Below are 23365 nucleotides of genomic sequence, written 5' to 3'. Positions count from 1 at the left end.
ATGGCATATCACTTATACAAACCTCTTTCATTCCTATTAACATTCAAGTATACTTTACCCAGAGCTTCAAACAACATCTACTACCAGGAACTTTCCTTTTCGTTGGATTCTAAAAGCGCATCATAAGAGCGCATCTTCGCTAAGGTGTGTTGTCCTCAAACTTGGACATGTCCACTCTTCTCGATTATCAGCAAGAGCTCGCAGAAGATCAACCCTAGTTGTCCATATCTCACGAATCGATGTATGCCACATAAACACACGCCGAATTCCATAAGTCTTTCACTACTTCGGTGCAGAACTTCCAGAGTTTAGCTCAGATGTACTTTCTCAGGATAAATCCCAGAGACTTTTCAGAATACGTTGAACAACGTGTGTTATCCTCTCACAAGGAAACAAAAGCCGTTAGTGGGCAATGCAAAAAGTTGATGTTTTCCACGTTGCATCCGCAGGCGTAACGCGTCTACTTCTGCGTAAAGATGTTCACTATGATGTACCACATGTACTATGTATCTTCACTATACCAAAAGTAGTCAAGCAGCTTCTTTTCCATTCAGGCGATTTTCGCCATCACCGGTGACTATGCTCCCAAAACTTCAAATCTGGGGGAACGGCCAAGAAGTACCCGTATGATGTGCCGCCGCGTACCCAGGAGGCTAATGAGCGTCGTTAATTGCACCGCGCGTCTCCTGATACCGTCGTAATCGCTACAGTAGCCTGATTGCTCCTCTTGTGCTACGTCTTCAAGACGCCCGCCCACGCCACCCTCCGCTCCCATTTCGCCGCGTCTACCGCTCTTACGACAATTTTTATCGCCGCGCCTACAGCTATTATGATGGGCTTTTGAAATCGAATGGAAAAGAAAGTACCTGGTATTAGATGTTGTTCGAAGGTCTACATAAAGTGTGCTTGTAAGTTAATATAAAAGAAGGAAAGAATGAAATAGGTGTGTATAGGTGATATGCCATTTAGAAATGCGAGAGAAAATGAAATTATCCCGTCTCGACTTGTTAGGTGGAAAACACTCATCCATCTCTGGGAATGCAAGAGATGTTTCAAAAAATGTCCCACTGATCGGTGTTATGCTATCTTCTTTACTTTCTTCTCTTTCTAAGGATTTCTTTTTGCTTATCTAGCTGGGTAAAACTGGCATCGAACGATTAACGAGGCGCGAATAATGCCTCGCAGACATACATAGTACTTAAAAGTACCTAAAGGTATATCTCGAAGGTACAAAGGTCTCTGTTCGCCACTAATACACCTAACTTGTCACATTGATTTTATGCAGAGAATAGATAGAAATGAAAAATGTAGAAAGAAGTTTAAAGAATGTATACAAAGTAATAAGCGCATAAAATCGCTGTTATTATAGCTGCTGCAGTTGAAGATGAACACGAATTCGCTGAATGGCATCGTGACAAACACATAATTATGCACTGCTAGTTTATATAGAAGACTTAGAACATGAAATGTGTTAAATTATGAGATGTGTGAAAATACATGCATGTTATTCTTTTCCCTGGAGCACCTTTTTGAGATAATTTTTCCCTATGTAAAGTTAAATAGTGTAGAAGTATCTACTTCTTCTCTTTTATTCCCAATAATATGCGCTTAGTTTACTATATCCGTACATCAGAATTCGCTGCGGCAATTCGTTTTTCACTCCTCCTCCCTTCAAAATTCGCACTATCCACCGCTTCGTCGCGGCGCGAACGTCGCGCGCGGGGTTGATCAGGGAGCAATAGAGAGGCGGGGTGTAGGTGATCTCAGGCGGTCGTGGAGGATGTCTAGCTGGTGGAGCGACAGCCGTAATTACGCGGTGGAGCGCGGTGCTGAAGGGAGGACAGGAGCGGTCAGCCGGTTTTCACGGGTACCTCTTGTCCCGCACCCAGCACAGTCGGTAAGAGGTTCCGTTGTCTGCACGATCGATCGGAGGTTCAAGTCCGCCTCAGTGCATACCAAGCCTCACTAAGCCCTTTATCCCTCCGGTGTCGATTTGGTACCAGACTTGTCTGGGAGGATAAAAACGCTGAATAGACACATCGGCCAGCCACTGCAAGTCATTCTATAGGCCACTTACACGTGCGTAAACCTCAAACGATTCCGAATCGAAGTGAATGTGGTGGCGCATCTCGAGCGGATTGATTGACGCCAAACATTTGATCCTTTATCCTTTGTGATGTGACAGATGTCTTCACTACCTTAGCTTGCTTCAACTTCAGCAATCAATGAGTGTTCGCAGTAGAACGATGTGATGAATGGAGATGGGGATAGTAATTCTAAGTAAATGCTTGCAATCGTTCTCATTTTCCCATTTGGTCATCTGCTCTTATGATGATAGAGAATCATAATACAGTGTTGTCTACATTGATTTGCTCTACAATTTATTCTTTCTTTGAACATCTTTGTGAAATTGTTCTTTTCATGTCATCCTTATGCCTTGGATGCATTCTCATAAATGCGATCGCCTGGGAACACACGACTGCAATAAAATTATAAATAGTATTGAAGTTAGCGCATTTTTCTACAACAATCGATGCACCAACCTGTTATATAAGCATAGAACTGAAGTCAATCGTCCTTTCTTATAGAGCTGGCAACCAACCCTCGTAACTTTGGAAGACGCGATCTGAAGTATTCTTTTTATTCACGAGTAGTCTCCTTTATGCAATTACTTCACTCACCTGTGCGAAAGGTTGGCCGTTGTATATATGCTTGAGAAGTACTGTATTATTTTCTGACGGCTCAATGTATTTCGATTGTTCCCACCATCTATTAAACGATGTAAGGAAGTCTTTGACAGGTTGCGGGGGTGGATTACAGCCCTTTCTGATTAATAGACTTGCTTATGTTACATGGACCGAACATTCGTTGGAAAACGAAACGTGTACCCGACGACAACGTCATCGTTGGCTCCCAATCCATAAAGGAAATTGACGTCTATGAAATCTTTGCATCTCCTCCTAGCCTCCTGCTCCAATCCGCAGTCATATTCCTGCCAAGTTTGAGGATGTAATTTGGAATAGATAAAAGTCGTGTGTTACGTACCAAGTCAGGTAATTTCATAGCTGCAGGCAACTTCCCTTTGCTGCCCTCTACTTCTCCCTTTTCGGCTTTCCTACGATGCTCGTTATGGGTTTCAATTATTCGTTTTCTTACATCAACAGTAAGGTCACCACCGCACTCCATGTCTGAAATCAACGGCATGGTTGCTAAATACGATGATAGTTCTTCATTCAAGTGTAAAGGAAATTTTACCTGCGGATGATGTGCTCACCCAGAGAAATAGAATCTGAAAAAAGAATTTCTGGACTCTAAGGGTTTTAAGGAAGGTATGTAATGAAGCATGAGCCGTGAGCCTAGAAAATTCAACTTACAGGAATGATGAATATCATGGCGCTGTTAGGACGACTTGTGTGGTCCCGATTGCTTGTGACTCTCCTGGTGCTCACGTCTCTTTTAAATTATTCTACCTGCTACGTTTGTGCTGATTGAACAACTGATTACTGTATTGGAACAAAGCCGAAAGAATTTGCTGGAAGCTATTTAAACATTTTTTTCTGGATTTATGCCCTTAGTCTGATTAGAGCTTCTACTGTGCACACAGGATTATTCAAACGGTTTCTGTATCGTCACGAGTGATGAAAGCGGAATGATCCATAAGTGACTTACAAGCCAGGAAGCGATAGTTGCAGCCATTTGAAATCTGTTTCGTTTCTACAATTTAGTGTTTTTTAATGGTATTCATAATTGTGTACTACTTTTTGAGCAGAACCAAGATTGTTATTGATCTTTATTCTGGCTAACGTTTCGGCCTCGTCGTCTTCTTTGGAGCCTGGAAAAATCAAAGACAATTGTAATCTACTCTCTCAAACGTCATCCCAGAAAATATGATTTAGCAAACAGATTATTCAAAGGCAACGTCAGAAAAACAGATCATCATAGTACTCACCTTGATAGCCACAAAATCGTGATGTTAGCGGACCACCAGTTGTTAGAGTTGCGCCGCTAGTAGTAACTAGTACCGATGCCCCCACCTCTGACCCCGTAGGTCAAAACCCGGAAAGGTCTTGGTATGGCGCCAGCTCGTTGGTCACAGCGATGCATTCTTCTTTACGATTCATGATTGGACTTTTGGACGTGATATAAAACACTTCCAATGCTTTCCGCGCCAGACGTCTGATTCGCCTGCTAAGATCGTGACATCCACTTCCTCCGCCGATGCATACGATGTGATCCACTATCTGCCTGTACATAACAAGGAATTCTTCGAAAGCAAAAAAGAATCATGACAGACAGCTTCTTCAGACGGAGGACAGTATGACCTATACAATGGCTCGCTGAGGCCAGCCGATCTACCAAGTCAGTGTTTCTATCCTTCCAGGCAAGTCTCTTAGCAACTGCGCTACACCCGCCCAGTGCCGAAATAGCAGAATGTATTTCAGCATTTCTGCGTTAATTCTTTCGCCCTCGTAAGATCCTCCGTCCTTCACCTTCTGGATGCAGACGAAAACCTCTAACTCGCAGGATCCGCACCGTATGTCTGTCGCTGAAGTTGCTTGATTTCAGTGTCCAACGAGATTTACAGCTTCAGCAATAGAAAGAAATTCATTAGAAATTGTTAAAACTGGTAAAAAAATCTCTTTATTTTGCTGCGATCTTCGTAAAGTATAGGCCTACCTCCCCTTCTTGTCAGAGGCGGATGTGGCGCAGTCGGTTAGAGGTCCCCTGTCTCAGTCGGTTACAGGTAGCCACACCGTCGATAGTTCGAAGCGGCCTTAGTGTCAACCAAGCCTTTCATCTTTCCGGCGTCGACAAATTGGTATCAGACTTGTCTGATTCGATTCTCAATTTAGCTAGTGTAGAAAATACGAAAATAGATAATAAAAAAAACGCACTCCTTCGATTGATACCGCACTGAAATCCTACTTTCATAAAATTTGACTGTTGAATGCTTCCATAAATGCTTTTTTAAACTATACTGACATGGTTTGACATTTTACGGTATCCGAGATGAAATAGGTTTTTTCGTGGGTCATATGGTGAAGTCACAAAGTTAATTTGAACTCATAAATATCACTAACAAAGTTAATTTGACTTCATAACATAAATATTTATCTGCGAAACTTTAAGGAAAATCAAATGTTTACGGCCACGCTACGTTGAAAACAACCTATCCTGTCCGATCTGGCCAGTTAGGACTGCTAGGGAGGATAAAAAAACACTGACTTGATACGTCGGCTGGCCACCGAGTCACTGTATAGTTCAACACCCGTTCCAAAACCTCAACGATTACGAATTTCAATAAAACGCGTTTCCAAGTGGATTGATACGCAAGTCATTTTCTCTTTTTTTATGCGTACTTGTCCTGCATACGTTTTCAAACTCTTTCGCTCTTGACATTTAATGGTCCTCGTGATTTTGTTGTTCTTTGTGACGTAGGTTATCTCTCAGATGCTTCTACCAGTTGAAATCGCTGGGCGACGAATACAGAACTATGGATGGATATTACTTCGGCATCGTCAACGTACTTCCTAGTAGCAGATATAAAATTCCGCGCTCTGGTCAAGGACTTGTGCTCGAATGATTGTGGCTCTTTGCCAGAAGCTATCCGATGCTGGATACTCTTGAGTATTTCTTTTTTATGTCTTCTACTATTCCAGTGAAATGATTATAGCGACTTGGGCTTATGATTCTATGTTTTCTACCAATTTCTAACGGTTGTTTCTTCGTTTTGCTCGCTGTGTTTTGTTTTCGGTATATTTCGGTACTTGAGATTTTTTTTCAAGATCTCTCTTCCAGGGGAAATCTTAGGTGTCTTATCAAACGGGTATGTCTGATGGTGAGAGGTTGGCACCTCCTGGCACACGTCCCAAGGGACCACCGACCGTCACTGGATTGTCTCCTACTGAAGGTATTTTATAAGCAGATTCCGTCCTACTCTTTGTATAGAAATATCTACAGTAAGAAATAAAGAACAACACAAGATCGGTGGTGTGGGGGCACACAACGTTGCTCTAATCGAACTGCAATTTAGAGCGCAAAATCGCTCCTGGAGCACACAGACCGTTCTGAGCTGTTTAATGGGGGTTGTGGGAAAGCCATCTCTCAGGCCATTTTCTGTTTCTTTGAGAGTACTACATGATATGAGTTGTCTTTTTACTTCCAGTAAGAATATCTGAAAACGTTTGGTAAGGGTATTACCATATTATTAGCAGCTTTCGCTCTATCTTCCCTTTTTTCCTCTAGTAGCTTCAGCCTACATGTCATAGACCCTCTAAGACTAATGCTTAGGTCTTAGACCTCGATTGATTCGGCTATTCACTTCCAGCGATGTGATGACCTGTTTGATGAGCTATCGCCTTATTGAATTGGAAGGACATTTGTTAGTGAAGAACGGTCTTTGTGGTTTGAGAGCGATTTTGCGCTCTAATGTGCAACACGATTAGAGCAGTGTTAAGTGCCCCCAAACACTGAAATACAATTTACCCCGCGGAATCTAACAAATCTCTCTGCTTCTCTGGAACAACGTAAGCTCGATTAAACCGCATATTTCAACCAAAACTTCTCATTCTATTGAATTAAGCTTTTAAGTTATAGCTTTCTCGTATATCTCTTCAGTTAAAGGATGTCATCGTGGAAGCAGTATAAAATATGTGCTTCTTTTTTATTTATAATAACTGTGTTTCCTTTTAGGAACCCCCGGCACGCAGATCACCATACGTGGAGAAAACCTTGGCACAGATCAGAATGATCTTCTCATGTTATTTATATGTGGAACGGATTGCTTGCACACTGCTAAGTACATATTAGTTATTATTCATTTAAAATTTATAAAGCTGTATGTTCAACATGTCTCTCTTCTCTTTTACAGATGGAAAACGGACAAGAAGATTATTGCTCGATTGGGCCAAGCCAATCGAGGCCTAGGAGAGGTGAAGATTGCAACAAAATCTGGTGGTCGAGGTATCTGCAATGTGAAATTCAGGTTAATCCCAATTATTTTTTGTCGGGTTTGTTTTTGAGCGTTCTTTGGGGACTTCCTGGAATAGATTGGATTTTTTCTAGAGTATTTATTGCTCAAGTAGGACCATTGGAGGAGTCTGCTGTATGGGTTGATGAGACACAAACAGTTCCCGGACGAGAGGTGAGGAGGTGTTCTCCTATGGCTGTAGTTATAATTCGGTTAGCGTTGATTGCGGATGTAGTCGTCACAAAGTCACCTACAATTAAAACCCACTCAAAATGAAATCTTTTCAACATTCGCTAGGCCACAGCATTCCTTCTGTTATTCAGGCTGTGCGAACAGTTGCTCAAACTACAGAAGAACGCGATGCTCTTGGTTTGACGCCAACCACTAAGAAAATGGATCCCGCTCTTCTATCTAAGATGTTCCCAGACGGCTCGGGTAACATACGTATGGAAAGCTTTAATCCGCAATGGTATCTCTTAGAACATCACTCCGAGACCTCGTAAGTTCAATAGATTTGTTCACTAGCTGTACCTATATTCTGTTTCATTACATTCCCCTCTTCTCTGATTTTCTTTTGGGTGTGTACTTCAATTCTCAAAATTCGTGTCATTTTCTTCAACTTCTGCTATGATGTATTTGTTAACGTTCTTTTACAGGATAGAAGATCTTCGTGAAGCCTTAAAGAACATGCAACTTGCTAAGGCAGATGAAGCAAAGAAAAATGAGCAAATGCACAAGGTAGGGACCTTTTTTCCTTGAACTTTCGCTTTGAACTTTTTTCTTAAACGGTCGCTGTTTTCCCGGACAGCTCCCTCACATGTTCGTTGCACAAATACGCTAAATAATAAGAATGTAAATGGAAAAATTAGCGTTAAAGAACAGTTTATGAACACTGTTTATTTCATTCTTTAGGCTAATCTTTATTCGCTGATTAGCTGTGTTGACTCACTCGCGGCGCTGCACGATGAATTGGAGCGGAGCAGTAAAGCTGGCGACTTTGCTGTAATAAAACAAATAGGGAGTCAGGTATTTACACTTCCATTGATGTTCCACTCGAGTCTTTTTTTTTTCATCTGCACAATGTTTTACTTAAAGCTTATGCTAAATGAAGTAGAATTGATTTGAAATGTATTGCACTGGGGTGGTGCGCGACAAGCTCTTTGGAGCTGTTTTATCCTTGTCTTTCATAGTTTCTCATTTTGTATAATAGTTTAACAATAAAATCAGGAAGTCTAAGTGAAGTCATATACCCTCTCTCTTTCCGGCTTTTTTAATTCCAGACTTTGTAGGGATTGGATTTTTCGTTAACGTTAATAACTTCTTATATAATTATAGTTTTGATGAAATCCGAAAATCCGTGCTAGAAGACCATAATTAACCGTTCACTTTTAAACAAAAATGGCTACAAAAGAGCAAATCCAATTCCTGCAGATCGAAATCTTAGAGGAGATGCTGATGATGAAAAGACATTATTAAATTAACGAAGAAAAAAAAAACGATTTCCTTAGTATTTCAACTACGGAAGATGCTTATTTTGCGCAAGTGCACAAAAAATGGGACCGAGAGTAAATCGCAGGCAACTAAATTACGATACAGGTGCTTCAGGGGAACGCAAGCGGTTAAACTAATGGAAAAAAGGATTTTGCTACAAATACTTCATCTAATTTGTGCAGTAGTGTACAAAAAACAATGAAACTTTGTAAACAGCAGGAAGAAAAGAGTTCCGGAGAGTCTTTCGCTTACTGTGGAGAGGTTTCGGTGCACACTTTCACCGATGTTATAGTCGAGTCAAAACCACCTGAAATTCGGTACAACTGCGTAAGCGGAAAAATTTTTATGGTGGAACGTAGCGGTTAGGATCGAGATAAGGACCTTGCTAGAACTCATAGCTGCAGTTCGTAATGGTCCCCCTCGATTGCAACTGCTATCTCCACCGCGCCATTTCGAGCGCAACCGCTTACCCAACTGCACACTTTTTCATGTCGTTTTGACTCGACTATACTGAATACGCATCGCGTCATCCCGTTACAACACGTTTTACACTAACTGTGTTCATAAAAGCCCTTATTGACCATTTAATCACCACACATTATTCTAATTCTCAAATTTTCCTCAACTACTCTGATCTCACTTGGTGTAGATACTTTTTTCAGATTGCCGAAGCTAGAGTCAAAGCAGAAAACGTATTTAAAGACGTTCTGTCTCGAAAAGATCGTGCTGATGCTACGAGAAATGCACTGTCGGTCCTAACACGCTTCAAATTCATCTTCTTTCTTTCTAAAACTATCGATGACAATATGAAGAAGGTAGTAACCGATCTACTTGATATTCTCATTCAGTTCAGTTTAGTTTTGCTTGCCATAGTCCTAAAATAAAAATTCTAGGGTGAATATCTGACTATCCTTAATGACTACATGAGGGCGAAATCTCTATACAAGGACACAGAAGTTGCACTGTTCAGAGAATGTATGTTTTTAAATAGTTTTTTTTTTAAATGGCTAAGAACCTAGTTCTGAACTTATGATTGAAAAAGCTTGGCTACCTTTATTAGCCTGTTTTCATTTTGGTTACAGTGATGCTACACCTGGATGCTAAAATAGATCGGTTCAAGGAAGAGATGAAGCTCAAATTGATAGATACTAGCGCTTCCTTCGAAGAACAGAGCAAGCTCATCAAGTACCTAAAGGTCAGCTTTTTACAAGGGTCAAGCTCCACTTTTTTCTTTAAAGTCGGAAAACTGAGAGCTCTAATCTGACGTCAGCGCCGGAAACTGTGCAGAACTAACTCAAATCAGGGTTAGTTAACAATGGCCTAATAAGCCTGAAGAGCAGAGATATAGAGATATGAAGTGGTGTGCATCAGCCACTCTCTTTCTTGGCAACCTATCCTGCATACAAGTAGTAACAGCAGTTGTGGCTGGTAGTGTAAGATGTAAAGTATCGTGTGGGTCTAAACAAAGTATTGGAGGAGAAATGTAGTTGCTGGGAAAGAGGGAGGGATGGGGTCGGTCGCGCTCTTGTTTCTGGAATGTCTCCTTTCTTCTCTCACTAGTTTTAGTCTACATGTCATAGATCCACTCAGACTGATGCTTAGGTTTTAGGGCTGCGAGTAACTTAGTTATTCATTTCCAGAAGTACGAGTGTTCCCTTCTCTCCACTACATTTTACCCCTGACTTTGTCCTGGTCTCGGGTTGTTCTGTCTTTCTCTACTTATTGGTAGATGTATTCGCTGTTCGTGAGTGCGTTAGCTTTAGATTCTTGAACCGGATTCTGATCCAACTTGGGAATGTATCACAGCGTATCATTGCTGGCTTGAAGACATTCTGTGGAAGCTGCAAGAAGAGCACTTCAAGAAAGGTGTGTTTTCTAGTATTCTTTGTAAATTCTGACCTAATAACATTCTGTTTCCAGCGCTGGAACTTGTAAATGCGGCTCAGGATCATCGCTTTACCTGTGAGTGTATTTCACTATAAAGGGAAGATCATTTCTAGCATATGTATTTCAGTGGTTGAAACTAATGAGCGACAATTATTCGTGTCATCCTTGGTTTCAATTTTGATGAACAAGCTGCAGTCTTTCTGGAAACTTTCCAATACATACACCACGAATGATGAGCGATGGACTCAACGTCAGGATGATATTAATGTTAGTTTTGTTTTTCCTAAAATATCCTATTATTTGTTTTATTTCATCGGTGCGATCTCGCCCATTATCGAGCATTGTTTTTTTTTAATTTAGTAAGAACAGATTTCTTCTCAAGTTTATTTCTCAACAGATTGAACTTGAAGTCTGTTTGAAGCTACATTTTGAACTAATGTGAATCAGAACAGTCTGAATATTTTGTAGTTATATTTAGCAAATGCTCATTAATACCATCAACGTGTCATCGTGGTTGATTCTCAATGCGCTTGTGCCCAAAGCACTACCAGATGATGTCATTAAAAGGTAGTCATTTCACGATAGATTTTTCATCGTCGGTAGGTATCTAATGAGTCGATAAAGAGTATCATGAAGCTCGCGCAAAATGACTTTTTTGGAGGGGGGGGGGGGAAGATCCAGAGAATCTTTAGATGACGTTACTTCGACGACCCAGATTCTAAAGTGACAAGCGAACGCAAAGTCGTATCGAATGTGTTCAGTATGTGATTGCGCTGCGTGTAAGCAACACTCTATTGGGCATACATTCCGTCCTCTCTCTCTCTGCCGCCCTAATCAGAAATGTCTCATTCGGTTTAAGAGTATTCGTCTATTGCTTAGTTTTCTATATCTTCTCAGCGCTCCCTTTTGACACATATGTAAGGCACAGTAAGCTCAGAATGAAGCACGATACAGTTGCGTAAGCTGCTGCGCTTGCAACGGTGCAGTGGAGCGTAGCAGATAATATCGTGATGGAACCTTTGTTAGCATCACCCATCGCTGCAGTTCGCGTTGCACCGTGCTTAATGTCATTTGACTCTCCTATAGTAAATGGCCGATAATCAGAATGTGTTTGTATTTATATAGGAAAAATACGAAAGTCTGTTTTATAGGTATGAAGCTCAGTTTGTACGGTGGCCAGAAATGTCGCCGCAAGTGAATAGAACCGTCCTTGCACAAAGTTTGAAAGTTCTTAGGTAATTTGATTCTCTTGATAACAGTTTGAGTAGACTATGAGCTCGCTCCCCTATAACATCTTTAGATCATTTATATCCTCACTACTAGAAGCTCAGTTTACGAATACTCACGTCCAGCCGCTGGTTGAGTTGTGCATGACAGTGCGGTTAAAGGTTGTCTCTGACGTAATTGACAAGGGAGTTGAAAGTAAGTGTTTTTGAACTCACTTATCATTGTTGCTGTTCAAATTTTACATGTTTACATGTTTGTTGTGTAATTCTAATTTTTGATGTGTTTAATTGGGTAATTTCACTGTTTTAAGACATTTGCGCACTGGGAAGCAAAGAAAATTGGAAACAAGATTTTAGTTCAAGCGTTGCAGCGAAAACAGCTTTGCCCGACTTCTACGAAAACGAAGTAGGATTTTCACGTCTTTCTTAATTTATTAGTTGATCCAGACTTTATTGTCTGTCTCTGTATTTTTTTTATCATCTATTGTCCTTTTGTAATATTTTTGATTTTCCCTCTCTTTTTGTTTGCAAAATTACCGCTTTTCCACTTGAGGTATTCGATTGCTTGTCTGCCGTTCGCGACGCGTTATCCTTTACTGGCTATCCTGGCGAAGCATGCTTATTTTCACGTGAACGGTTTAGAACTACACTCGTTGATATATTTGTACATCTTGTCGCTGCGATCAGGCATTGTTTTGATAGGTAAGTCCTATTTATAGCTAGCATGTTGAAGTATAGCTGAAGCGGAATCCCATAACACTTCTATCGTTGCAATGACACCACATCAGAATCTGATCAAGGCGGTCTTCACGACATCTTTGAAAGATGATATCCTTCTTTTCTTGTGTCATTTCTATCGCTTCTTATTTTTAAGTGTAGTCAAAATTTCTCGTTTTTTTTCGCACTGAAGTGTAGAATAATAGTACCTATGATCGCAGTGAATTCGGGTACAGTAATCACCAAAACTGTAGTTCTTCAAACCCGGATTAAAAAGGGACTACACCGGTTCATGAGAGCAGAGTAATTAGGTAGTAAATAGGGTACTCCGCCCCCGAGCTCATTTTCAACTTCCTATTTCTTTAGAGTTGTTTCCTGATTGAACTTCCAAACGTTACGGTACTAAAAGTTATGGAAGTCTGATTTTGCCGCGAGTGAAGCTGCGCTGGATGATGAGGATTTTTCTGAAGCTTTATGCCATTTTGAAAAGTTTCGAAAGATCTTTAGATCTATTTTCTTCGATTAGAACTATAGTTGGTCATCCTTCGTCTCAAGCATCTTCTAATGTGCTTCGCTACCATTTGAGCTATGCTAACTAGCTACTTCTGTACAGTAATTGCACATCATTACCTCGTTACTTGGTGTTCTTAAAAATAAAGTTATTTTCGACAGGTTGCTTAATCTCCGCGCAGATCTGAAAAAGCCACAAGATCTTGACCTGAATCGCAAAGATGACGAAAAATCACATGTATGCAGGACTGTTTCTTTATGTTTACCTTGAAAAACATTTTAATTGCTTGTATTTAAGCTTACTACGAAGAAGCTCCTCATTAGCATCTGCAATCTGGAGTTTATTCTGGAAAATGCACTGAAGAACATTAATAAACGTATGTTCGATTGTGGAGTGAAGTATGCCGATGAAGTGTATGAGGTTGATTTGTTTGTGGTAAAACGATATTTTTAAGAGGTTCTCTTTTTTTCTTTCAGAAATCAAAAGCGAAATTGTCTTTGTACAGGCAAACTCTTGTCCGATGTTATATAATGATCAAGAGTAGCGCTTTTTCATCGCTCATAGATTCTGCCGACTACGAATTTATCCCTGATGATGGTGTGTTTATTTCCGTCAAACTCTAAGCTGAGAAGGAAGTTTTTATGTGTCCAGAAACTTCAGGATGGTTTGGCTTTCAGATGTATCTGATTACGCGAAGGAAATGATGATGTGTTGTGTGCTTCAACAGGCAGAACTGGAACTATGTTCCCCTCAGCTGACATCCGAATGTCTACAGGTTTTGATTTCATTATTATTATTATTATTATTATTATTATTATTATTATTATTATTATTATTATTATTCGCTGCACTGTTGATTCTTATTGCTATTGTTCCCAGGCTACTGTTCAAAATGCGTTTGTAAATTTACTGGATCAATTAGAAGCTCGAGATCCTGCATCGGAGCGTGAAGCCACTCAACGAGTTATTGATGTATGTGCCTTAGAACAAGCCCTCGGAGGATTTACTAATTTGGAGACGAGGTTGGTTTCTTATAATAGCGTATATTATAATGCTCATATTGATCCTTCAAAGAGGACAGCACAATTATCTAATACACATTATATTGTTCCCTAATGCGACTTAGCTCTTCTGTTTTCTTATTCTTCCCGTGACGGGAAGGAGAACAGCATTCGTAGTTTACTTAATTTGATAACATGTGTGATACGACAAACTACTGGATCTGACATGACTTTATTAAACTCTTCTGAAGATGAACTGGTAAGAAATCACTCTCTGATTAAGCTGTATTTTTTTTTTTGGCCGCTTCATTTCCTTAAATTGTCTGCATTTTGCAAAATAAAGCATTCGTGTAAAGAAAAAGAAAAGTGAAAGTGCACGGCATTGATCATCTCCCATAGGGATGCACCTACGCGTTCGATTTCAATTCAGAATTGTTTATGAACGTGTGCAGCACTACAATGACTTAAGGGGGCGGGCCGATGTGTCAGGTCAGTGTTTTTTTTTTCTTCCCACACGAGTCTATCCCCAATTTATCGGCTCCGGAGGGAAGAAACGCTTAGTTCTCACCAGGGCGGTCTCGAAATATCGATAAATCGTGCAGTTTGCAGCTGAACCCCTTGCTGCGCTACTCCCACCGCTTTTGCAATAATAGTAATTATTTACATTAGTCACTCAGTTCTACAATCGTGTCAAACTGGGACTGCTAGAAAACTTTTCTAAATTCCAGAACATTTCACAAATAATAGATTTTTAGAACCCATGTCAATGTGTATCGCGCTGGTTTGGTGGGACAATTGGATCAACGGTGAGTTCTTATCGAATTCGATTTTTAGAATGCACCTTTTTGTAGATGAAGGTATTTTCGTCTCTTTCATATTTTTTCTGGACATTTTTCTTCTGCATCAGTTATTCGTAAGCAAACATTCCTCTGTTAAAAAGTGCTCTGAATGTGCGTTGTGACTTGAAGAGTCTTCTTTAAAATCACCCATTCGCCTATTCCAGTACATATTGCGTGTCATTTTGCTCATTTTATGTTTGCATATGAGTTTCCAGTTGTGAAGATAGGAGATTGGGAGTTCTTTTTTTTTTCAAATTTTCGTCTCAATTTTTAGTGTTCTTCGTTTTGAGTGTCTGTTTAACGCTGAAGTGATGTGCCCGGTACTTCTCCCTTAATCTTACTACATGTTTTTTTTCTTAGGAAACTTCAACGCTGCCTGAATAACATGCGTGCATCGATGCGAATGGCATTGGAAAGTTTGGAGGGTGGCGCCGAAGACGATTTGAATACTTCTAGTATTTAGATTCCATACATAAGATATATTTTATATGAGTATTCGGTGATTGTTGTGTTAATAACTCGAAAGATCGAAGTTAGCCTAACTCAGCAAGCAATATCATAGAGACCATATGGCGCACTGTTTGTGGAGTGTATAACCATAACCAGGACTAGGGTTTGTTATACAGGAGGGAACAATGCGTGCACCAACGGATTATCCGTCCATTAAAACTTAGAATTACAACTTTTTACTCTGAAATCGTGTCCAATTTTAGCAGCGTAAGAACTTTTGTCGTCAAAAGACCTTTTTTGAAACGTAGCAAAAACGCTATGTTCAATTTTCACGTTTAGTTGACGACTTTTTGTTTTCTTGGTTTTATGTCTGCTTTATACCTTTTTTCCGAAATTCTAAAAGTTCTGTAAGGAAATAGAGTTAAACCGAGACTTTTTGGATTATGAAAAGGTCAAGTCAACGATTTCAAAAAAAAAAAAAATTAAAATCAATGTTTTCATAGAAATTGGATAGAATAAAAACGAGGCTGCGTGAAAATTGAGCGAGAATCTAATTGTGGTCAACAACTTTGTGCACGACATGAATATATTGGATTGGAAAAATCCTTCGACCCTCCAGATTTTGTAACAGAAATGGAGAAGTATGTACGATGATAACTCAAAGGAAATACATACAGAAGAAATACAGAAGAAGTCAAAGCCTAAAGACATGTTATCTTGCGCATGAGTTAAACAAGTTCTGTAACTCACTACTCTTAAAAAACACCTTGGTTCCCTATAGACATTACCCTTTTAATAAGAGCGAAAGGAGGAATTTGTTGCATCCGGTGAAAAGGGCGTATGTACGCTGTCACTGTGGATTCGGTGCATCAATAACACGCAACATATTTTAGCAGACGGTACGCTAATACCTTGCTCAAAATTGTTGGCCACTGTGGGATCTGGATTTAACTTCTTTTTCAATCTCGCTCTTGCTTTCGGTTTCTCTGGAAGTTTTGATTTTGGCTTCCTCATAACAGGTATATCCCAGGTTCTCTTTCATTTTCTTGGAAGACAACCGAGAAAGAAGTAAAGGAGGGAATCTGAAATCAAGAAAACAATACGATCTCTTATTGAGTAAGAAATAAAATTTGAAGTGACCATAGTACGGTTGGAAAAGAATCTTTTTTTTTAAAGGAAATCTTTTACTCCGTGAAATCGGACTCGGCGTCAGGCGAAAGGCGTGGCCTAGGTTTTCAGGAACGAAGAATCCGTTGGTGAACGAAACGGTTCTCTTTTGTGTAAGAAAATCTTTTGCTTCTCAATGTCTCGAGGGAAGACCATCTTTTCTATTATTATAGTCGTGTGAAAACGAAATGAAACTTGGTGCAGTTACGTAAGCCGCTGCACTCGAAGCGATGCGGTGAAGCGTAGCGGATAGGATCGTCGCGGGACTATCTAGAATTGCAGCAGTGAGTGTTTTTAGCAAGGGTCGTACCTCGATCCTAACTGCTACGCTCCACCGCACCGCTTCAAACGCAGCCTTTTACGCTTATGCTCCGAACTTCATATTGTTTTCACTCGACTATATTCACTGAAGCGAATGAGTACACTCCTTTGTCATTTTCTCGATGATTTTACTTTGGTAGAATGCAGTGTTCAACAAAACTGTGATATGGGTATGTTTGTCTAGATTTGCAAATTTTTCTCGTCTGTGATGTGCAAGCTTTAAATAAAAATGATTTTCATTGTTTGATGAAAAAATACGCTGAATCCGTGGACCTCGTGAGAAATATTGTGAATATATAATTCGCTGAGGACTCATACTATCATTTTGATGTTATGTACGTTTGATCAGTTTTCATGACTGATTCAAGCACATTCGAAGCGTAGTCCGGACTTTAGGACTTTTTCTCTCCTTTTCCATTCCCTAACAAACACCTGACATATTGTCCTTGTTTTGAATATTTCCTACTTTTTCTGAGAGTTCATACTTTTTCAAATAGTTAATGGTAATAGTTCGGACTCATTTCTAACTTTTTTCTTTTCATGGAGTTCCTAATGGAAATGCCAGCCACTTATGATGCATGTCATTCGGTTAAAAAGTGCATCATTTTTGTGCTTGTATTAGGCTTTTTATTGGTCAAAAAACTCACTGCGAGTTGGGTAAGTAGTCTTCTTTCTTTGTATCAATGTCCCTTTAGTTTTCATATTTATTCCGAGAGATTCCTAGTCTCAAATTGATGTAAAGATGCTCAAAATTCTTGCCTCTTGTTTCCAGGTCGAAGCTGGAGTAGAGTATGAAGCAGGCAATAGACGACGCCTGATTTCGATAATCAGGATGGAGTGCCTTTTGACTCTGTGCAATTTTTTCATATACTGTCAATTAATGGCTTATTACGATGAAAACGGGCTTGTAAAATGTGATAGACGTCTGCTAGCGGTTAGTCTTCTTACGTTACAGTAATTTTGCAGTCAAGATCAGAAGTATTTTAGATGAAATGCGCTTTTTCTTTCTTTTTTTTTTCTTTGAAAATCGTTTCTATGAACTTTATATGAAACATGATAGTGAATATTCACAACTAGATTTTCAGAGGAACCGTGATAGAGCGTCCAAACTTCTTATAGTGTTTATGTTTCTTTCTCAGATGGTATATTTCTTGTATGTTGCACCTTATACATTTCAGGTTCGTTTCACTTTGCTACCTTATGCTTAGGTTTTAGGGACACCAAAAAAGTGGCGGTGACTATCTATGCGAGGGTCAAAACGACATGAAACACGATGCAATTGCGTACGCGGCTTCTCTCGAGGCGGTGCGGTGGAGCGTAGCAGTTAGGAGCGCACTGGAACTCTTCTTGGCACCACCCATCGGTGCAGTTTTGAATGGTCCCACCTCGTTCCAACTGCTACCTCCACCGCGCCGTTTCGAGCGCATGCGGAAATGCACCGTGCTTCATGTCCTTAGGACCCGACTATAAGCGGATTTCTTGAGGTCTGAGTTACTAAACGGGGCTGGTTGAAATCTTCAAACTCTAAGCATTGGACTTTGATGTATGATTCTGATCAGCATGGAATCACAAGGAGTTAGCAGGTTAGCAGCAGCCATTTTTGCCGTTATGTAAATGAATAGCAGAATTCCGTCGATTCGACCTAATATACGGCAGTTTTCGAGAATATTTCACGATCATGTGCCAACTAGATGGAAGGAACAACGAACTTCGAACGATTTTTTAAACTGTTAGGCTTCCAGTAAGAGACTCACGAAGTCATTACGACAAAAACGATAATGAATTCTGACAAAAAAAAATGATAATTGATCTCTTAATGTAATTATACCAATTGACGTAGTTACTAATTCAATCAACCCTGTTCAGTAGCTCGGACCTCAAGAAACCTGTTTATGCAGCCATTAGGACCACTTTTTGGGGTGGGTCCCTAACTCCCTTTTCCCCACATTCGGTAACTTAAATGTGTTTAGTATCTCTTCTTCGATGTTTGTGCGCTGATCTCCGGGATTTGGACAAATCTTCTGGGTTTTGTCTTAGGATTTTTCTTAATTAACTGTCTCATTCAGCTTTTAGACGTAAGCTTGGTTCAATGCTTTTTTTCTGTGATAGTCTTCCCCTCTGCATTTTTATTTATAGAGAATACAAATGACCAAATTTATAGTGGAGAAAATCTACAGTATTCGCTACATTGGTCCAATAATATCGGATCGCAAACTTCAGATTAAGTGTGTTTTCAATGTTTTGAATGGTTCTTTCGTTCGATTCCCAGTCAGTGAATCTAAATATCCAGTATAAATCGATTAGAGTTGCACTTGTGGTCACAGCGGTGATGTCGGCTCTAATGTGGTACAGCAGCGATAAAATTGTCGTCAAGGAAGTTACAATTCCAGTACAGGTCTCTTTTTTGAATTGTTCTATATCAAAATCGCTTTCTTATCCCTTTCTTAAAAAGTTAAAGTTCCCATCATTTCAGGACTTCTCTGGAGCGGAAGGTGGCGTTCGAATAGCTCTTGTATCCGACGTTCATACTGGCGCCAGCGTTTATACTCAACAGGTGAAGTTATTTGTATGTCACATTTTTGTATACGTTTTTTTCCTGTTGTTTTTTTTTTGAGTTCTAGTCCTATCTTTCTTTCATTGGGTTTTTAGCTACTTTGTTATTTTTTCTAATAAATAGGCATGTTTAACTGTGTGATTTAATTCCTTTTATATGGGCAGCAGGTGTAAAAATCAGATTCAGAAATCTAGTGAAGATCTTTGGTTCAGATATTCAATTCGAAGTGATTTTTTTTCTATCAACATTAAGCTGTTAAGGATGAGTTGAAAAAGTATAGCTGATATTGAGGGCACCGCACAGACAATTAGAATATGGGGAGAAACGCCAAGTCCTAGGGTTTCTTCAGAGGAATTGACATAGTAGAGGCCTATGACTCTTACAAAAACCATCGACCACGGGTGAGGAGGGTAGCAACCTCAGTTTTAAACTGAGCGCAACAGGATGGCTTAAAAGCATCACCCTAGTTGTACGGATTTTCGTTGGAGTATACCTATGTCGAGTCGTACGGGGGTGGTTCCGCTCATCTGCCCCTGCATCACTGTAAACAGATGGTTTCGGACACTTGAAATTTTCTTCTAAGCATGAAGGCGCTTATGGGGAAGTTAATTGGTGTTCTAATTTTTTTGAGACATGATGGGAAAACTAGAAAGACAACAACTGCTCTCAGTTGAATACCAATGTCGAGAATTGCCTCATAGGTAGATAGATGGAGACAGGAGATGATGAAAAAAAAAAAAACTTGGTAGTCTTGTCTAGCTTGAGCTTACTCCATTTGTATTTACATTCCATCATTTACTTCTTTAGATGTGGTCTCTTCATTAGGGATTTGACATTTTCCACCATTATCTTGTCATTTAAGATCTTAATTTCTTCTCCTTTATCTACACGATGAATAGACAAAGTCGAATTTCAAGATTTCCTCTCCTTTTTCTTCTTGGAGTTCGTTTATTTATTTCCAGATCGAGATGGTGGTGGACACTCTTTACGATCTAGATGTGGACGTTGTAGCATTGGTGGGCGACTTAGTAGACGGTCCTGTGGAAAAAATAGGCGATCGAGTAACCCCGTTATGGTATGTATGAATTTTTCCTTAACGGCACTCAATTCTATTGTTGCCTTAATTTTTTAGTCGGTGTTTCGTTAATCGTTATTTTTATCCGTTTGATAACCTGTTTTTAGGAGATTGGCTCAAAAATTTCCGACTTATTTTGTATCGGGCAATCATGAATACTATTATGGAGATGTCAGAAAATGGTTTCATTTGTATAGAAGTCATCATATTCGTGTACTTGATAACGCGTTAGTTCGTTTTTATTAAATTAATATTTGGAAAACAATGAGCGAGTTGTGTTGGTACAAGTATTACATTCCGCTTCTTTTTTCTCGAGTTTTAGAATAAGTTTTTTCGGAATTTGCAGTGTCTTCATTAGATTTATGTACCAAATATGTGATGCTTAAAGATTAATGTTTTGACGACAGCATTCTACGAAATTGACGATGTAAGGAATTTTCCCACGAATACATAGGGTTAAGAGTATAGATCACGGGAATGAGCGTGATCAGGCTCAATTTCCTCGTTTTACTCTGAAAAACGGCGTGGGAAACGGTCTTAGTGGTCGTTCTTTTCTACTAAGTACGTTAGACCTCCACCTTTGCATACACGTAGGTTCCCTCAGCAGCGTATTCATTGGTTTCACCGGAATAGCTTGTTGAGAAAACCTCATTGAACATCGTTCGCTCGTTCACGGACGCGGCATAGAATGGCTCCTAGTAAAATTTAAACGTGAACGGCTTAAAGGCATCACCCCACGGATCTGAAGTGGTACGGATTTCAGGTAGAGTATTTGTATATGGGATCGTAGATTATGGAGAGCGGGGTGATTGTGATGTCCATTTCTTGCTAATTGGCGTAAAAAACAGCCCGGAAGATGCGGCGGGTACTCGGCTGGCGCGCCTTGTGCACGCACCGCATCAGGAAGAAATGGACGTGATCACCCCTCTCTCCATAATCTACTATCCGGTTTACGAATAAAAGTCAGGATAAAGTCACTGGCGTATCAATCCACTTGGGATGCGCTAACGCGTTTTACTGGAATTCATAATCGTTGAGGTTTTGGAACGCGTGTTAGCCTATACAATGACTTGCGGGGGCCAGCCGATGATCAAGTCAGTGTTTTTATTTTTTTTTTGTTTACGAATACTCCACCTGAAATCCGTACCACCTCAGATTCGTGGAGTGATGCCTTTTATCCTCTCTTTTCCTGAAGAGATCTCAACATCGTCAATTTTGTGCTATGCTGCCTCCAAGAAAATCTACATACTGAATTATGACCTAATCACATTGTGTGCTTTATTTTTCAGATGCGAAATGTTCAAGAATATATGTATCATAGGAGTGAATGATATCGCAAGTGAATATTCGGGGTTGGTTTTTTTTTTCAAAGTTTATTGTCCATTTCTTCTCAGTGGGTTTTTTTTTCACTAGCATGATATTTTTTTCTCATTCGCAATCACTCTACCGATTCAATGCTGTTGGGAGTTTCCCGCCGTTGACTCATCTGATTCTCCACTATTTCCAGGATTCATGGCCATCATATGAATCTATCAACAGCGATGGAGAACTGCACTGTTCGCTCATCGCGCGTTGTTCTGGCTCACAATCCTGCCAGCGTGTTGGAATTCTCGAAAAATGATCTCGAAAAGGTTGATGTTGTATTGTCAGGTTAGGCTTACTTTCGTGCATTATTGGATCTTCAGCTATTCTTTTTTTTTTGTTAGGTCACACTCATGCTGCCCAATACTACGTTCTTGTGCCGCTAATATTTCAAGTATTGCCTTATTTTCATGGTCTGTATGATCTGCCTTACGGACATGGCAAGCTTTTTGTCTCGGCAGGAACGTTGTATCAGGTACAAGGCTATCGATATGGAAGTATGGTAGTACGTAGAAATGACGCCGGTGATGTGTTTTTAGGGGGCACCGATGAAAATGCTGCGAATGTCAGAGATCTGGATCGTCAACCTAGTTAGGAAAACGGCTTAACTTGGACAACGGCCGCAGTATAACTCGTTGTTGTAGTATGTAGTCAAACACTACAACAAAACTGCACAAAAACATTGGAGATTGTAGATAATGAAGCAGTCTCTGCATATTTTTTGTCTACATTTTTCAGATCATCAGTGAGTTTGCACTCATGCTTGCTTATGGCATTTGTAATTGGTTTTACGGTGAGATGCTCAATTTCAATTCTAGCAATATTTGCAACGTGTAATTTAATGTGATCACGTCTTATTCTCTTCCCCCGTTGGCTCGTCAGCTCCTTTACTGATGCGGGTGGTTTTTCGAGGTGTTGACCACTATTTATGAAAAATTAACATTTCATTTATTTCTCTCATTCATGGTAATCCTCAATAAGGCGAGATCGAAGGATTGGCATTAATTTACTTCAGCAGCTCCGCTAAAGATATTAATTTCAAATGTCAAATCTTTCAACTTGGACTGACTACTTACTGAAGATGAAGGATCAAGTGTCTGGCGTTGATCAGTCCGCTTGGTATGCCCCAACGGGTTCACTTCAATTCACAATCGTATAAAAGGGATATCCGATGTGTCAAGTCAGTGTTTTTATCCTCCAGGACAAGTCTGGCACCAATTTATCGACCATGAAGGGATGAAATGCTTGGTTGGCACTGGGGCGGATTCAAACCCTTCGATCGACCGTGCAGATATAGTAGAACCTCTCACCGACACCGCTACACCCGCCCCAGTTACTTAACATACTGACCACAAATGGACATCATTCATACTGTTATATCGTTTCTATCGACGTTAAAGCTGGACACTCAAGTTGTCTGAAGGGGAGAAGATCCACGGCTAAATTCTTAAGGAGATTATGTTTTGATAACTTTATGCCTAACGTTAGGATGGATTCTCTTTAACCAAGAGCTTACATTCCTTGACGGACCATCAGTAAGCACAGAAAAATATAAGCAAGGAGAAATATATGACCATTGGAGACGACGTTGTAGTAGAGAAATGTGTCGGGTTCAGAGCTCGAAAGCAGCGACAACCACAGCTGACCGAGGCGGATCTTGTGGATTCGGGTTCAGGAGAGTAACGGTGTCCCATTGGTCTAGCCTTGTGGTAAAGATGATGTTGTATTCGTGAACAGCACCACAGTTAATCGCATGTTTTCAAAGGAATTAGTTTCTTCAAGATCGAAGATTTT

The 23365-nt window shown here is 40.0% G+C and overlaps 3 protein-coding genes across 5 annotated transcripts; 2 read left to right on the top strand and 1 right to left on the bottom strand.

Moving 5' to 3' along the window:
- Positions 1 to 2430: 2430 nt before the first annotated feature.
- On the bottom strand, positions 2431 to 3392 carry RB195_004871 (uncharacterized protein; the record flags this gene model as incomplete). Of its 2 annotated transcripts, XM_064182924.1 has the most annotated exons (7): positions 2431 to 2479; positions 2544 to 2626; positions 2682 to 2826; positions 2889 to 2992; positions 3046 to 3188; positions 3256 to 3289; positions 3375 to 3392. In XM_064182924.1, the coding sequence occupies 7 exons, from the start codon at positions 3390 to 3392 to the stop codon at positions 2431 to 2433; spliced, it is 576 nt and encodes a 191-aa protein (XP_064034190.1). The 2 variants fall into 2 exon arrangements, with proteins under 2 accessions (XP_064034190.1, XP_064034191.1); XM_064182923.1 differs by lacking the exons at positions 3256 to 3289; positions 3375 to 3392 and having other exon boundaries at positions 3046 to 3186.
- Positions 3393 to 5829: 2437 nt separating this feature from the next.
- RB195_004870 (uncharacterized protein) lies at positions 5830 to 15105 on the top strand (the record flags this gene model as incomplete). The annotated part of the gene is made up of 25 exons (XM_064182922.1): positions 5830 to 5911; positions 6694 to 6799; positions 6872 to 6985; positions 7066 to 7144; positions 7294 to 7469; positions 7627 to 7708; positions 7883 to 7996; positions 9124 to 9276; positions 9355 to 9436; positions 9544 to 9656; positions 10225 to 10327; positions 10382 to 10423; positions 10476 to 10615; positions 10827 to 10915; positions 11500 to 11583; positions 11649 to 11770; positions 11886 to 11980; positions 12128 to 12276; positions 12964 to 13039; positions 13100 to 13222; positions 13279 to 13399; positions 13480 to 13577; positions 13682 to 13824; positions 14559 to 14609; positions 15003 to 15105. The coding sequence occupies 25 exons, from the start codon at positions 5830 to 5832 to the stop codon at positions 15103 to 15105; spliced, it is 2640 nt and encodes an 879-aa protein (XP_064034189.1).
- Positions 15106 to 17120: 2015 nt separating this feature from the next.
- RB195_004869 (uncharacterized protein) lies at positions 17121 to 22179 on the top strand (the record flags this gene model as incomplete). 2 transcript variants are annotated; one of them, XM_064182920.1, is made up of 13 exons in its annotated part: positions 17121 to 17237; positions 17353 to 17514; positions 17666 to 17758; positions 18551 to 18655; positions 18717 to 18805; positions 18885 to 18975; positions 19054 to 19134; positions 20097 to 20209; positions 20317 to 20436; positions 21499 to 21561; positions 21717 to 21859; positions 21916 to 22046; positions 22111 to 22179. In XM_064182920.1, the coding sequence occupies 13 exons, from the start codon at positions 17121 to 17123 to the stop codon at positions 22177 to 22179; spliced, it is 1377 nt and encodes a 458-aa protein (XP_064034187.1). The 2 variants fall into 2 exon arrangements, with proteins under 2 accessions (XP_064034187.1, XP_064034188.1); XM_064182921.1 differs by having other exon boundaries at positions 17133 to 17237.
- Between the last annotated feature and the right edge of the window lie 1186 nt (positions 22180 to 23365).

The sequence above is a fragment of the Necator americanus genome, chromosome I (assembly GCF_031761385.1).
Source record: "Necator americanus strain Aroian chromosome I, whole genome shotgun sequence".
Lineage (NCBI taxonomy): Eukaryota > Metazoa > Nematoda > Chromadorea > Rhabditida > Ancylostomatidae > Necator > Necator americanus.
This window is presented reverse-complemented; position numbering and strand designations above follow the sequence as displayed.